Genomic DNA, 15,525 nt, shown 5'->3' with positions numbered 1-15,525 from the left:
TGCTGTGTCCTCAGATAGCAGAGAGAGAGAGAGGGAAAGAGAGAGAGATCACTTCTCTCCTGTCTCTTCTTGTAAGAGCACTAATCCCATCATGAGGGCTCCACCTTCATGACCTAACTGCCCTCCAAGGGCCCCACCTCTAAATAACATCACATTGGGAGGTAGGGCTTCAACATATGAATTTGGTGGTGGGGGGGGGGCACACATTTAGTTCATAGCAGACACTTAATGATCAACCACATAAACCAGACAATTTCTGATACCAGAAGTGCAATGAAGATAAGCAAAGGAATAGGACCAAGAGTGATTGGTGGAGGGTCCTTTGGAGAAGAGACCAGAACAGCCTCTCTGAGGAGGTAACATCTGAACGGGGATGAGAAAGATGAGAAGAAGCCAAACCACACGATGACCTGGGCAGAGGGAGAGCACAGCTTGGTATCCCTGACCGCACACTTGCCCCTGGAGAGGGGCCAGGTGACTGGAGCTCAGGGGTAAACGATGTGAGGTGAGGGTACAGAGGCAGGTAAGAAGCCAGATCGCAAGGGCTTTGTAAGCCAGGATAAGGAGCATGGGCTTTAGAATAATCTCACCCAGAACGTCAAAAGACCTCAAAGATTCAAACACCACTTGCTTTGGACAAAGACAGTCGTCTGAACATTTCACTTCCTGTGGGTCAGCATCTTTGCTTTGGGTCCTGATGTCTTGCTCCTACTGCTATTAGTATAAGAACAAAGCAGCAGAAAAGCCTTAAGTCTGCACATACCTCCGAGAATCACCAACAGGCCGAATGAAGACAGTTGGCCCAGGCATCGAGTGGTTAGACGCTGTCCTAACCCAGGATGAAGTCAGTAACGGAACACTCAGAGGAACAACAACAACAAGGAAACACAGACAGGAAGCTGGGAGAGCAAATATCTAGTCCTTCTATTTACTATGGAAATTTCTAAGAAAAAAATAATAAACCCGAGAGCTTTGCAACTCTTCAGGGGGAATCTTTTCCTTTCTCTTTTGAAAGGCTGACTCTACTGCCTTGATCTGCGCTGTTACTATGTGGAGAAGAGAATTTCCGTCTGGTGTCCTCAGCCTGTCCCCTCTCCCGCACCCCTCTCATCCAGGCCTTCTCCTGTTCTAGGGCCAACCTGTCCTTTTTCCATCTTGGCCATGTAGCCCGTTCCTCGAGTATCTGCATACATGGGTGTTAAGCTTTACACTGAGTTTTCTCTGGAGCCTCTCTCCCCAGCCCCAGGTCTCCTGACGGGATGATGGGGCGCTTTCCTGTAGGTCTTGCAGGAGCTCCCCGGTGGCTGGGGGGCAAAATGGCAGTCCCACTCACTCCCTCAGTCCTTCCTAGCTCCCCTGATGAGCTACCACTTTCATCTTTCCCCCTAAACCCATTGTCTGAATTTTGGGGAAACCTGAACTTGGTTTGTATTTCCTTTTTTTTTTTTTTCACCCACCAGGTTGGATCATTCTACAGCAGACTAGGACACCAGATGAGTTCTACTTCTCACTCTTTTCAGAAAGAACAAGCTTCTCCACAGTCATGTATCTAAATCATCTCCCACTAGTCCCAGTGACCTTTACCTCCAGGCTCCGCTCCATAGCCTGGATGTCACAATTACACATTCTGAATGGAATGGTCTATAGAACATCTGAAGTATGGTACCTGTATGTTTTTATGTAATTTTATATTCAGCGATTTCTTACTATTAGCCATTAAGTTCTTCTATGACAAGCAGCATCCATCTAAATAAGTTAATGAAAAGGAAACCTATAACTTAAAAAAAAAAAAGCACTTGTGGTAAATGGGAAGTTGAGAGCAAATCGTGCAAATGCAACAGAAGCAAGAGGGAGACAGAGTCAGGCTGAGGGAGAACGAGGGCTCCCTGCTCAGTGGGGACCCTGCTTCTCCCTCTACCCCTCTCCCCACTCGTGTTCTCTCTCTAATAAATAAAAAATCTTAAAAAAAAACAAAACCCAGGGCGCCTGGATGGCTCAGTTGGTTGAGCGACTGCCTTTGGCTCAGGTCATGATCCTGGAGTCCCGGGATCGAGTCCCACATCGGGCTCCCTGCTCAGCAGGGAGTCTGCTTCTCCCTCTGACCCTCCCCCCTCTCATGTGCTCTCTCTCTCTCTCTCATTCTCTCTCTCAAATAAATAAAATCTTAAAAAAAAAAAAAAAACCCATGTCATAAACAGCCCTAAGGAAAGGCCCCTGTGACAGTGAACTGAAGTCCCCAGCCAACAACCGCATGGGTGAGCTTACAAGAGGGTGGTAAGTGTTGGTATAGTTTGTTACATAACAGCAGGTATCTATACAACATCTATCATCCCTCTCATCCGTACCTAACTTATCTGGGTCCTATCGACCGGTACTTCTTAAATTTTAAAATGCATGCTAGTCACCTGAAGAATCTTGTTAAACATGCATGTTCTGAGGGGCACCTGGCTGGCTCAGTCATAAGAGCATGTGACCCTTGATCTCTGGGTCTTGAGTTCAAGCCCCATGCTGGGGTGGGAGGGTGTTCAAAAAGAAAACGCATGTTCTGATTCAGTAATTCTAGGGCAAGAGTTTCTGCATTCCAATAAGCTTCCAGATGATGCTGGGGCTGCTGGTCCACAGACACTGAACAGCGAGGCTGCAGGAAAGAGCTTGCCTCTGACGGAGCTCTGCTGGCTTTGTGAGCTGAATCGGGAAACTGCCCCCATCTCAAAGCAAAGTCTGGGTCTACACTCCCGAGCGAGGCACAGCTGGAAGAGGAACCACCACAAGTGGGAGAGTGTTTTGCATTCGCCTTGGCACTGCCCTCCACCCACCATCTGGGTGGTGCAGCACAGGCCCCCGAGACTCTAAAAGCAGGCGACCAGGCACTGCCCAGCCCCTGCCCAACACGGACCACGGAGCCCCACCAGCGGAATCTTTTTTTTTTTTAAGATTTTATTTATTTGCGCGCGAGAGAATGAGAGACAGAGAGCATGAGAGGGAGGAGGGTCAGAGAGAGAGGCAGACTCCCCGCTGAGCAGAGAGCCCGATGAGGGACTCGATCCCGGGACTCCAGGATCATGACCTGAGCCGAAGGCAGTCGCTTAACTGACTGAGCCACCCAGGCGCCCAAGATTTTATTTATTTATTTGAGACAGAATGAGAGAGAGAGCACATGAGACACATGAGAGGGGGGAGGGTCAGAGAGAGAAGCAGGCTCCCTGCCGAGCCGGGAGCCCAACGCGGGACTCGATCCCGGGACTCCATGATCACGACCTGAGCCGAAGGCAGTCGCTTAACCAACTGAGCCACCCAGGCGCCCCAGCGGAATCATTTTAATGAGAGTCCAAGTGGACTCTAATCAAGGCTCTCGAGCTCACCCTTGCTGAATGGAAACGTAGCGACAGAGGAACCAATTATATAAAACTACAAGGAAGGAAATGAGTAAATCTGGGATATGGGGCTTTTCACAGGACTACTGGGTTTCAGCAACATGGGCAGAGGGGGAACACGAGAAGGGACTGCTGAGGAATAAGCAGATGCATTAGACTTACCAGTCAAATGTAATTTGTGGATCTTGTTTGGTTTCTAATTCAAACAAACCAAGTACAAGAAGAGGTATTTTTTTTTTTAAAGGTTTTATTTATTTAACAGAGAGAGGCATAGCGAGAGAGGGAACACAAGCAGGGGGAGTGGGAGAGGGAGAAGCAGGCTTCCCGCTGAGCAGGGAGCCCCATGCGGGGCTCGATCCCAGGACCCTGGGATCATGACCTGAGCCGAAGGCAGACACTTAACGACTGAGCCACCCAGGTGCCCTTCTATTTTTTTTAAGATTTTATTTATTTATTTGAGAGAGAGAGACACAGCGAGAGAGGGAACACAAGCAGGGGGGAGTGGGAGAGGGAGAAGCAGGCTTCCCGCTGAGCAGGGAGCCCCATGCGGGGCTCGATCCCAGGACCCTGGGTTCATGACCTGAGCAGAAGGCAGACGCTTAACTGACTGAGCCACCCAGGCGCCCCACAAGAAGAGGCATTTTGAAACAACTGTGGACATTTGATTTTGAATGGAGTATTAGATGATACTACAGAAGTAAGTTCTTAGGTGTGAAAGGGGCACACGACTCTTGATCTCAGGGTCTTAAGTTCAAGCTCCACACTGGGTGTAGAGATTACTAAAAATAAATAAATAAACTTAAAAATTTTTTAAAAGATTTTTTATTTAGAGAGAGAGAGAGAGCACAAGCAGGGGGAGCAGCAGGCAGAGGGAGAAGCCTGCTCCCCACCGAGCAGGGAGCCTGACCTGGGGCTCGATCCCAGGACCCTGGGATCAGGACCTGAGCCAAAGGCAGACGCTTAACCCACTGAGCCACCCAGGAGCCCTTAGAAAAAAATTTTTTATGTGTGATAATGGCATTTAAAAAAAAAAGTTCCACATTTCCCCCTACAATAAACTTTTATTACTTCTGTAAGGAGAAATGGTAAAAGGTTTCATTGTGGCCGTTGTGAATTTCAAGGTAAAATCAGAGAATCCATATCACACTGCTCTTCATGCCACAGGGCTGACATTCTACCCGGACACTTCCTCACTGCCCTCTCCACAATTACCAGTGTGAGCAGTTTGTTCCAAAGCCCCCAGGTGCTAGGCACGGCTTGAGACAAGCCAAGTACTATTCCAGGCAGACCCCCTCCTGAGAGCGATGCTTTTCAAAGATGCTTTCCACTTCGTTTAGCCCTTGATGAGCACTCAGGAACTTCCTGACACACAGGCCCACACAGTTGCTTGAAATCCAGCCAAAGGCTGTGTCGTATGTTTCTCGCTGATTACTGTAACATTTAAATTGGGCACACTGACTGTAGATTATGTACTGCTCTCGGTGACTATTTCTGCTCTGCACTGCAGAGAGTCAGTAGCACTCCATTATGCTCAGATGCACAGCCTTTCATGGAAGGTGGGCAGCCACGTTCCAAGTTAGGCAAATTCCAATGAAGAAAAGCACTGTGTACATCATTACGCCGTGCATGCAGGTGGGAAGAAGTCTTGGCAGTGGATTCAACTTCTAATGCCGACTGAAGGAAAATGTGCATTTCAAGAAAAAAAAAAAAGGTACTCTAAAACATTCACAAAATTTAAAACACAAATTTAAAAAACCTATTGGCAAAAAATAAAGTTGGATAATATGCAACATTAGTGAAGATACAGAAAAAAGACTCACATGAAAATGCTGGGAGTATAAACTGGTATGAAGTTTTTGGATGGAAATTTGACACAATAAGAAATTTTTTTTTTAAAGATTTTATTTATTTGAGAGAGAGAATGAGAGAGAGAGAGAGAGCATGAGAGGGGGAAGGGTCAGAAGGAGAAGCAGACTCCCTGCTGAGCAGGGAGCCTGATGTAGGACTCGATCCTGGGACTCCAGGATCATGACCTGAGCCAAAGGCAGTCGCTTAACCAACTGAGCCACCCAGGCGCCCAAGAAATTTAATATAAATATCTTTGACATAAAAAATTGATTCCATTTTTAGGAATTAACCCTACAATAGACTCTGCTATTCAATTTTGTTCCCTCAAAATTCATATGTTGAAGCCCTAATCCCTGATGTGACCATATTAGGAGACAGGGGCTTTAAGAGGGGCTTTAGATCTTCAGTCTAACAGTAAAAGAGGTCTTCAGACATAGCCAAATGTTTGGGGTAAGGGGACTGTCTTCCATTTGAAAACTACTGAGTTAGGCAAAGACCTCTCTGATAAAATATCAAAAGCATGATCCATTTTTTTATTTTTTTTATTTTTTTTAAAGATTTTATTTATTTGACAGAGAGAGACACAGCGAGAGAGGGAACACAAGCAGGGGGAGTGGGAGAGGGAGAAGCAGGCTTCCCGCGGAGCAGGGAGTCCGATGCGGGGCTCGATCCCAGGACCCCGGGATCATGACCTGAGCCGAAGGCAGACGCTTAATGACTGAGCCACCCAGGCGCCCCTAATCCATTTTTTTAAAATGATAAACTTGAGGGGCACCTGGGTGGCTCAGTCGGTTAAGTGTCTGCCTTCGGCTCAGGTCATGATCACAGGGTCCTGGGATCGAGTCCCACATTGGGCTCCTTGCTCAGCAGGGAGCCTGCTTCTCCTTCTGCCTGATGCTCCCCGTGCTTGTGCTCTCTCTCTCTCTCTGACAAATAAATAAATAAAATCTTTAAAAAACAGAGAATGGAAAGGAAGAAAATATTCGCAAGACATATTTTTGACAAAGGTCTTATAATCTAGAATATATAAAGAACTCTCAAAACTCAAGAATAAAAACATAAACCACCCAACTTTTTTAATGGGCCAAAGATCTGAACAGATCCTCACCAAAGAAGACACACAGATGGCAAACAAATACATTGAAAAGTGTTCAACATCATTAGTCATTAGGAAGATGCAAATTGAAACCACAGTGAGACACCACTTCACGCCTATTAGGAAGGTTAAAACTTAAAAATCTATAATATCAGGGGGCCTGTCTGGCTCGGTGCATGGAGTGAACGACTCTTAATCTTGGGGTTATGAGTTCAAGCCCCACGTTGGGTGTAGAGATTACTTAAAAATAAAATCGCAAGGAGCACCTGGGTAGCTCAGTCGACTGAATGTCTGACCCTTGATTTTGGCTCAGGTCATGATCTCAGGGTTGTGAGATCAAGCCCTGCCTGGGCGTTCCTTGATGAGCGTGAACCCTGCTTAAGATTCTCTCTCTCCCTCTGCGCCCCCCACCCCCACTCATGTATGCTCTAAATAAATAAATAAAATAAAATCCTAAAAAAAAATCCAGGATACCATATTCCTCAGCAAGACCCTCTTAGGTACAGAAGATATGAAAACTTATGTCCATACAAAAACCTGTTAATAGATTTCATCACAGTCACTCAAAATCAGAAACAACCCAAATGTCCTTTGATTATGAATAGAGAAACTGTGGCACATCTGTATAAGGAAAAAGAGTATTCAACAATAAAAAAGAACAAACTACTGATACATACAAAATCAGCAATCTCAAATGTGTTACGCTAAGTGCAAAAAGCCAGACTCAAAAGCTATATAGTGTATGATTCCACATATATGACATGCTGGAAAAGGCAAAACTAAAAACAAAAACCGATGGATTAGTTGGGAGGGAGGGGTAAGAAGCAACCAGCACCACCCCCCGTTTTTTCAATTGTGGGATGTTTCTTGACCTGATCCCAAATCACGAGTCGGACGCTTAACTGACTGAGCCACCCAGGCACCCTGCAGTCCATCTCTTGAAAAGAAATTCTCTGAGAAAGCTGGAGAAGTCAAGGACGGAACAGCCTTTTCCCACTGCAGGCATCTAGCAGATATCTCTGGTGGGCACCAACTTGAGAGAGCAGGTTGGATAAAACCCACAGACTCTAGGCTGGACCAGAGAGGTCTGCCCTGTCACCATTACCACTGTTTTCATCTTCATGCCACCACTTCCTGAGCGCTCACTGAGTCCTGGGCACCTGCTATCTTGCTTTAACCCCTGGAGCTCTAGGTCTGCCATTGAAGTCTGCATAATCATCATCAATGCAGAAGCTGCCCTCCCTCCTCCTCTGATTCACCAGGACTGGGGTGGGGCCCGGGGAATCCCAGTGTTCAAACAGCCCCTAGTTGATTCTGATGTAGATGAACCACTATAGTTGAAGCCTGCCAAACAAACAAACAAAAAAATGAGGCTCAAAGAAGTTCAAAGACTTGCCCAAGACCTTTGACCTGAGGTAGTCTGGAGCATCCTTTCCCTCCCCCTCCCCCCCCTCCCAGGGCCCTAGGGAATAGTCTGTCCTGGTTTCTCCCATCTGTCTCTCCTCTTCCCCAGCCCTCTCTGAGCCTAATGTCTGTGTTGTCTTATGTTCTTCCAAAGGGAATATGCCCCAGCAGGAACAATTTTACAGGTGCCTGCTTCCAAAATGACACTTCCACTCTTTCTTCTTCACCCTAGAGTTGAGACCACTTCCATCAGCACCATCAGCATCACCTGGGAGTTTGTTAGACATGCAGAATTTCAGGCCCCTGGCCCAGACCTACTGAAGCTGAATCAGATCCCTAGGTGATTCACACACATTAAAGTCTCAACAGCTGCTGTCCTAGACACTTCCCAGCCAGATGTTGATCTGATTGTTTTGATTAAGTGAATCACCATAAAAGCAGTGATTTTCAACCCTGGGTGCATTTAAAATCAACTGATGCTCTTTTAAAAAGACTGATGCCTGGGTCCTATCCCCAGACAAAGTCAATCAGAATCTTGTGGAAGGTGGAGCTTATTCATATATATTTTTATATTTATTTATTTTTTAAATTTTATTTACTAATTTGACAGAGAGAGACACAGCGAGATAGGGAACACAAGCAGGGGGAGTGGGAGAGGGAGAAGCAGGCTCCCCCCACCCCCAGCAGGGAGCCCGATGTGGGGCTGGATCCCAGGACCCTGGGATCATGACCTGAACTGAAGGCAGACGCTTTACCATATGAGCCACCCAGGTGCCCCTATTCATATATATTTTAATAATATGTCATGTGAGTGTAAAGTCAAGTTAGGATACAAAATCACTGCTTTAAAGATTTGAAAAAAATCTTAGGGGAGTATTTAGAAACAAAACTGCTTTAAGTAAAAAGCAAATATACAGGGGCGCCTGGGTGGCTCAGTTGGTTGGGCGACTGCCTTCGGCTCAGGTCATGATCCTGGAGTCCCGGGATCGAGTCCCGCACCGGGCTCCCTGCTCGGCGGGGAGTCTGCTTCTCCCTCTGACCCTCCTCCCTCTCATGCTGTCTCTCATTCTCTCTCTCTCAAATAAATAAATAAAATCTTTAAAAAAAAAAAAAGCAAATATACATAACATTGTATAATGGTTTCCCATAACATTCAGGATAAATTTCAAATTTCTCACATTAGCACCAAAGGCCCTTTGATAGATTATGAGTCCTGTCAGCCTCTCAGCCCCATCTCCTGCTCTCCCACCCCCACACGCTAGGGGGAGCGCCAGTCCAATTGCATTGCCCCCAAGACGCCCGTTGCTTTATACCTGTACGACTTCACCCAAATTCTCTTTAATTAACTTTCCCGTTTCTTTCCCTTGTCAAAGACTCAACTCCAGGCTTCTGCCTCTGGAAGGCCTTCCTTGACCCCACTATTTCTAGCTATTTGTGTTGCCAGCCACATCTTAAATGCAGGGCCCCAATCAAACCTAAGCTACTGTCTCCTGCAAGTCTTGTCTTCCATTAAGTATATTGGAGAAATGTTAAACATTAGAATGTGCTGATGCAGGGAGGACCCTTGAATATTGTTTCAAGTTGATTTAAACGGCAGCAAATGCACAAGGCAGTGCCTGCAGGCATAAGAAGTAATCAGTTTTGCCTCCTACAAACTTACTGTGCATACTTAACACACACACAAAAGAAAGCCCACCCCCGCCCCACCCCCTTCACTAGGAAAGAACTTTTGGTGCATCATGTAATCCTTACTCATTTGATATCTAACTTCACACATAAATTGCTTTTCCTCCCTTTTGATTGATTTTTAGAAACAGCATGAAATGAACATTGTTTTTTTCATTTATTTCTCTATGTTGAGAATGTCCTTCCTTGAATTGGACACGAGGAAAATTCTGAATTTACTTTTCATGTTTTGGTGACTCATTTTAGAACATGTAAACTTTGGCCCAAATTAAAATGAAATGTTTAGAAGCCCCACAGAAATGTTCAGACCTTCTCTTGCATAATTAGTGTGCCATCTTGTATGAAAAACGTCTGAACACGTCTGAAATATGTGGTCCACTTTTTTCTTCTCATTTTTCCCCAACCTTTTGAGAGACAGGAGTAAACACCAAGAGTATACATTTCTTGGGGCGCCTGGGTGGCTCAGTTGTTAAGCGTCTGCCTTCGGCCCAGGTCATGATCTCAGGGTTCTGGGATCGAGCCCCGCATCGGGCTCCCTGCTCTGCGGGAAGCCTGCTTCTCCCTCTCCTGCTCCCCCCGCTTGTGTTCCCTCTCTCGCTGTGTCTCTCTCTGTCAAATAAATAAAATCTTTAAAAAAAAGAGTATACATTTCTTCTCTTGAATGCTCTGACATCTAAATTCCCCCTGTCCTGTCTGCTCAGATCTGGCTTGAGAGAGACAAAAATATTATTCTACTTAAAGAAAAAAATGACAGGTCTTAGCCCTAGAAAATCAACAACCGGCAGGTTCTTTCATTTGTTCATTTAACATATTTATTGAGCATCCACTGTCTGTCAGCACGGGGGATAGATACTTTTGGAAGAGAACTCATTCTCATCAGGGTCACTGACATTTCTGATGATCTCCGCCTTGGCAAATGTAATGGTCAGTTCTCCATTCTCATCCTACCCCTTCTCTCGGTGAATTATAGATTTTACCTCCTTTCCTTCTTCAGATACTTTCTTCTCCAGGCTTCTGAGGCACCACACTCTCCTGGTTTTCCTATTGTCTTCCTGGCCATGCCTTTGCTGTATGATTTGCTGGCTCCTATTTTCCTGACAGCAAACTGTTGGACCTTTCATCTTCCCTATCTATATTCTCATCCTAAGTGATCTTCTCTAGTCCTGTGGCTTAATATCATCTAGATGTTAATGACTTCCAAATCTGTGTCTGTAATTCCTCTCTTTACCCTGAGCTCTAGACTAGGTCATCTATCCAAATGCCCATGTAATATGTCCACTTGGATGTCCAATAGGCATTTTTTAAATAGAGCTATTCCCCCTAATGTTCCCACTCCAAAGCTGCTCCTCTCCCAGCCTTTCCCACTTAATAAATTTGCTTGACCAAAAATCTAAACATTAGAGGCTGTGTTGGGCAGCATGTAACAGAATCCAACTTAACCAGAGAGCAGTAATTCTTTTTTCACATAATGAGAGAACCAGAAACAGGGAGACCAGGGCTGGGCAGTGCCTCCTCAGTGACAACAATGTCCCAGCTCCTTCTCTCTTTTTCTTCACTGTCCTTATGGTTGCAAGCTGGCAGCCTCACCTCCAGCCTTGCATCTACATTCCAATGGGAAGACAAGCAAGGAATTAACAAGGTGGAAGGCACAGAACTGATATGGAAATAACAAAACATTCCCAGAAATTCCCAGGAGACTTCTGCTTATGTCTCAGGGCCTAGACTGTGTTAAAAGCTCCACCTCAGCTGCAAGGGAGGCTGGGAAATAGAACTTTTTAGCTAGGCACGTTGCTACCCTGCACAAACTAGGCTTGTAATATATGGAAGAAAGGGAGAACAGATATATCCTGCACTGCTCTCTTTTCTGACACTTCCTCACCAGTCCACTGGCATGTCCTATCTATCGTGCCTGCCTCCAAAGCACTTAACAAATTGATCTTCATTGCTTGAATCCTGGGCTGAGACACCATCGTCTCTTGCTCAGAACACAAGGACAGCCTCCTAACTAGTCTCCCACTTCCACACTGGTCCTCTATAGCCCTTTCTTCACACATTAGCCAGGGTTAAGTGTTTAAAAGTATAAATATAGGGGCACCTGGCTGGCTCAATGGGTAGAGCATGTGACTCTTGATCTCGGGGCTGTGAGTTTGAGCCCCACGGTGAATGGAGAGATTACTTAAAAATAAAACCTTAAAAAAATAATAAAAATAAATTTATAAAAAGAAAAAGTATAAATTTCATTACACCATTTTCTTTCTAAAATTCTCCAAGAGATCTGTCATAGTCTGGTTTCCTCCTAACCAGACTGTGAGGCAAGGATTTGCATGCAAGTTGTTTATTTGAGAGTGGAGACATACAGGGTGGGGGTATGTAGTGAGACAAAGAAAGGGAGGGAGCACAGAGAAGGATGACATCAAGCCAGGCTCCCTGGGCAGGGCAGACGACTGAACCTTAACCCCAAGGGAAGCACTGGGAAGTGGTGTGAAACACTTGCCCCAGAATTAGGAGACCCAAGGGGCAAGGGAAGGTATTTATACACCAGCCTTCAAGAGTTGCTGGCTTTAGTTCTCTTGGCTTGGATACCTAGCCCTGAATGTACCCCCTCTCCTGACCTAACTCATGGACAAAGCCAGCACTTTTTTCTATGTATCAACCTTTCTGCTTACAGATCTGCACAACTTCTTCCATTTGAAGCAGAATCACTAGAGGGTGGGAGAGCCACTTAATTTCATTAATAGGATAAGAAGTTCCAAATACAATTTAAGGGTGATAAATGTCTCTTAGAAGTTTGCTAAGCTTTAGTCTCCTTTGAAAGGAGCTAAATTTTGTGATGCTTGCTCTTTGACAGATAAAAAAAAAAAGCATAAACATCCTTAATAGTATAGGAAAATTTCAAGTAGGGCATATAAGATTTGGAATATTTAAATCAATTTATTAAGGTACACATCATTTAATAATACTAGTAATTAATTATATGTATATTATATCTATAAATGGCATTACTATAACTATAGGTCTCAAGACTATAGATGAAGAGGAAGCAAATAACTATGGATATATTTCTGCCCTTAGATAAGCTTACTACTTATCTTTTTTTTTTTTTAAAGATTTTATTTATTTGACAGAGAGAGACACAGCGAGAGAGGGAACACAAGCAGGGGGAGTGGGAGAGGGAGAAGCAGGCTTCCCGCCGAGCAGGGAGCCCGATGCGGGGCTCGATCCCAGGACCCTGGGATCATGACCTGAGCCAAAGGCAGACGCTTAACGACGGAGCCACCCAGGCGCCCCAGCTTACTACTTATCTTTATTTTCCTTTCTTCTTCAATTGTTCTACAAAGTTACAAAGCAACTGTCAGAGCTGCCACCATGACCACAAATTCATTAAAATCCACTTCGTTGTCCTTATTGGCATCCAGGTCCTGCATTATCGTATCAACCAATTGGGGGGTTTTTTTGGCACTTAAAGGAAAAAGAAAATCTCTAACTCCCAGGCTTTGAGGTTCATGACAACTGAAATTGCATTTTCCTTTTATTTACATTCAAGTTTTTGTTTCCATTTTAGCATCTAAGGACAATTTCCAAAAGCTGATATGCAGGTGGATTTAAACCAAGCACCAATTCTAAACGGTCTAGCCTTCTGCCCCAGGGCCATGTAATTCTGGCTCAGATCTAAACACAAAGAAGAGCAAACAGCATCTTAGCATCATGAGTTGCTGATCCTGAAAATGCATTACACAACTCCAAAGGTCAGGGGGCCAGGACTGGACATGGAACAAAGCAGGCTTTAAAGCCAAAAGGGGATAGTAGGTGGCTCTACCATTTACCAACAATGGGACTCTGAGCAAATCCCTTAACATTTTTGAATTTCCTTATTTATAAAATGGGAAGAATATCTCCCTACAAAGTTGTGGGAGACATCAACCCTTTTAAAAGTGCTTAGCACCAGCTTGCTAGATTTAGTAAACAAAAATACAGGACATTCAGTTAAATGTAAATTTCAGATGAACAATGAAAAAATTTTTAAGTATGTCCCAAATACTGCATGGGACATACAATATTTTATCTGCAGCCTTACTTAGCACAACACCTGACACACAAAAAAGAGGCACATGATAAAGGGTAGATCTTATAAGGATAACTGCATTATAGGGGTGGAAAGTAAAGCAAGGAGCGCATAGAAGAGGTCAGGCTTCAGAATGGGTGGGACTTGAAGCATTCACCTGTCCTATGATTGGTGGTTGCTGAGAAATATTTCTAAAAGTAGTTCATTCCCTCCAGGAATTCCCGCTGCTCTCAAAAAGCGCCAACCATTAAAACGTTGGAAACTTTAATTGATCAAAATCAGTTTGATCAAAAACAATGATAAATTTCACTTGAATAAATCAATGTGCCAAGTTTGACCTGCTGAGCCTTTTATTCTAAATGTTATATAATCCAGTAGCCAAACTAAATTTGAAAAAAAAAAAAATGTTCCTAGGGGCTCCTAAAATCACTAAAAAGGAACTGTGAAGAATTACTCTGTTAAAAAATTTTTACTTTAGGTGCACCTGGGTGGCTCAGTCGGTGGAGCATGTGACTCTTGATTTCAGAGTCATGAGTTCAAACCCCACAGTGGGCAGAGATGACTTAAAAAAATTTTTTTTTTTTTTACTTTAAGGTTTTCCTATAGAGGGAGAAAAGAGTGTTATAGTTACAAATACAGGAGTCTTAATACAGGGTTTGGACAAATAACATCATACAAGGATAACATGCTGTGCTAAAGGCAATTCGAAGCGGCTGCATAAACATCAGAGTAAAGGGTTTTCCTCAGGAGGGATGAGCCCCCAAACACTCCATTGTAAGCCTTCATGTGCAGACTTACTGAACTCCTGGCTATTTTGAGATGTGAACCTCTGCGCTACTCAGTTGGTCACTGGCCAGACACACCCTTTCTGTCCCTCGGAATCAGCCTCTGCTGGTCTGACAAAGCTAAGTATTTGTCATTCACTAGAAAACTTGCCACCACAGCAAAAAGTACCCTGGGCTTCATTTCTGGCCCAATACATAATATTAATTTTACAGACAGGTGGACGAAGCTCTAGGTATAACTAGTGCCACTCATTATTAACTCTAACTCCTGGTAGAACTAGCTGCATCTTTGCTGCCCCAGAATGGTGCATCATTGAGGCAAGCCGAAATACCATTTAGAACCCTTGGAAACCCTAGCCACAGGCAACACGGAGAAGGGTACGTGCTATTGTATGGATGACCCTCCGGCGACATGGGTATTAGGGGTGCTGACCCCCCCACACAGAAGAAAATCTGCCTACAACTTGTGACTTTCTGACTTCCCAAATACTCAACTGCTAATAGCCTGCTGTGGACAGGAAGCCTTACTGGTAACATAAACAGTAGATTAACACATGTTTTGTGTCTTCTATGAATTATGTACTATATTCTTCCAATAAAGTAAGCTAGAGAAAAGGAAAGGTTATGAAGAAAATCCTAAGAGGCAATACATTTACAGTCCTGCACTGTAAAAGATCCACATATGAGAGGACCCACGCAGCTCAAACCTGCGTTGTTCAAGGATCAAGTGCACTCCAGAGTTTGCTTGCCCTGGCTTTGAATCTCAATACCAACCGCACTGTTGGTGGCAGGGTCATAGGAAACGGTACAAAGAGGCTCTCCTTGGACGTGTACCCCATCCACCCTTGACCGCATGGGGCAAGAAGCTACGACTCACCGAGAGGAATATCGCGAGCTCTCGCTGCAGGAGCATTTTCAGTTCCCCCTTGTCGAGCTTGAATCTGTCCCCTTCCTTGCAAGAGTACTGGTGGAAGATCCTAATCATGAGGTTCATGACCAGCTCCAGCTGAGTGGGCATGGTAAATGGGCCGCTCCAGGGATGGGCCACCGAACTCAGGGAAAAAAAACACTTGTTCAAAATAAGCAGACGGGGCAGCAAGTCCCCCCGAGTCCCCCATGCCACAGGTGATGGTTGTTCAACCGTAATGCTCTTCAGTTAAAGCCTTCTGCGAGTCTAGGGCAGGCTGCAGAGGAGACCTTTGACAGGGGAGTTTTCTCCTCCCTAATCCCCACTCCCCCCAAATTTAGCAGGTCCAGTGTGTTCACAAG

At 44.8% G+C, this 15,525-nt stretch overlaps 1 protein-coding gene across 1 annotated transcript; it reads right to left on the bottom strand.

Moving 5' to 3' along the window:
• Nucleotides 1-12,746: 12,746 nt before the first annotated feature.
• S100Z (S100 calcium binding protein Z) lies at nucleotides 12,747-15,274 on the bottom strand. Its single transcript, XM_021700022.1, has 3 exons — nucleotides 15,134-15,274; nucleotides 14,503-14,504; nucleotides 12,747-12,867 (listed from the first exon to the last, which is right to left on the bottom strand). The coding sequence occupies exons 1-3, from the start codon at nucleotides 15,272-15,274 to the stop codon at nucleotides 12,747-12,749; spliced, it is 264 nt and encodes an 87-aa protein (XP_021555697.1).
• Nucleotides 15,275-15,525: the final 251 nt, after the last annotated feature.

This window comes from Neomonachus schauinslandi, chromosome 7 (genome assembly GCF_002201575.2).
Source record: "Neomonachus schauinslandi chromosome 7, ASM220157v2, whole genome shotgun sequence".
Lineage (NCBI taxonomy): Eukaryota > Metazoa > Chordata > Mammalia > Carnivora > Phocidae > Neomonachus > Neomonachus schauinslandi.
The sequence above is the reverse complement of the archived record's forward strand: the minus strand, read 5'-3'. Positions and strand labels throughout refer to the sequence as shown.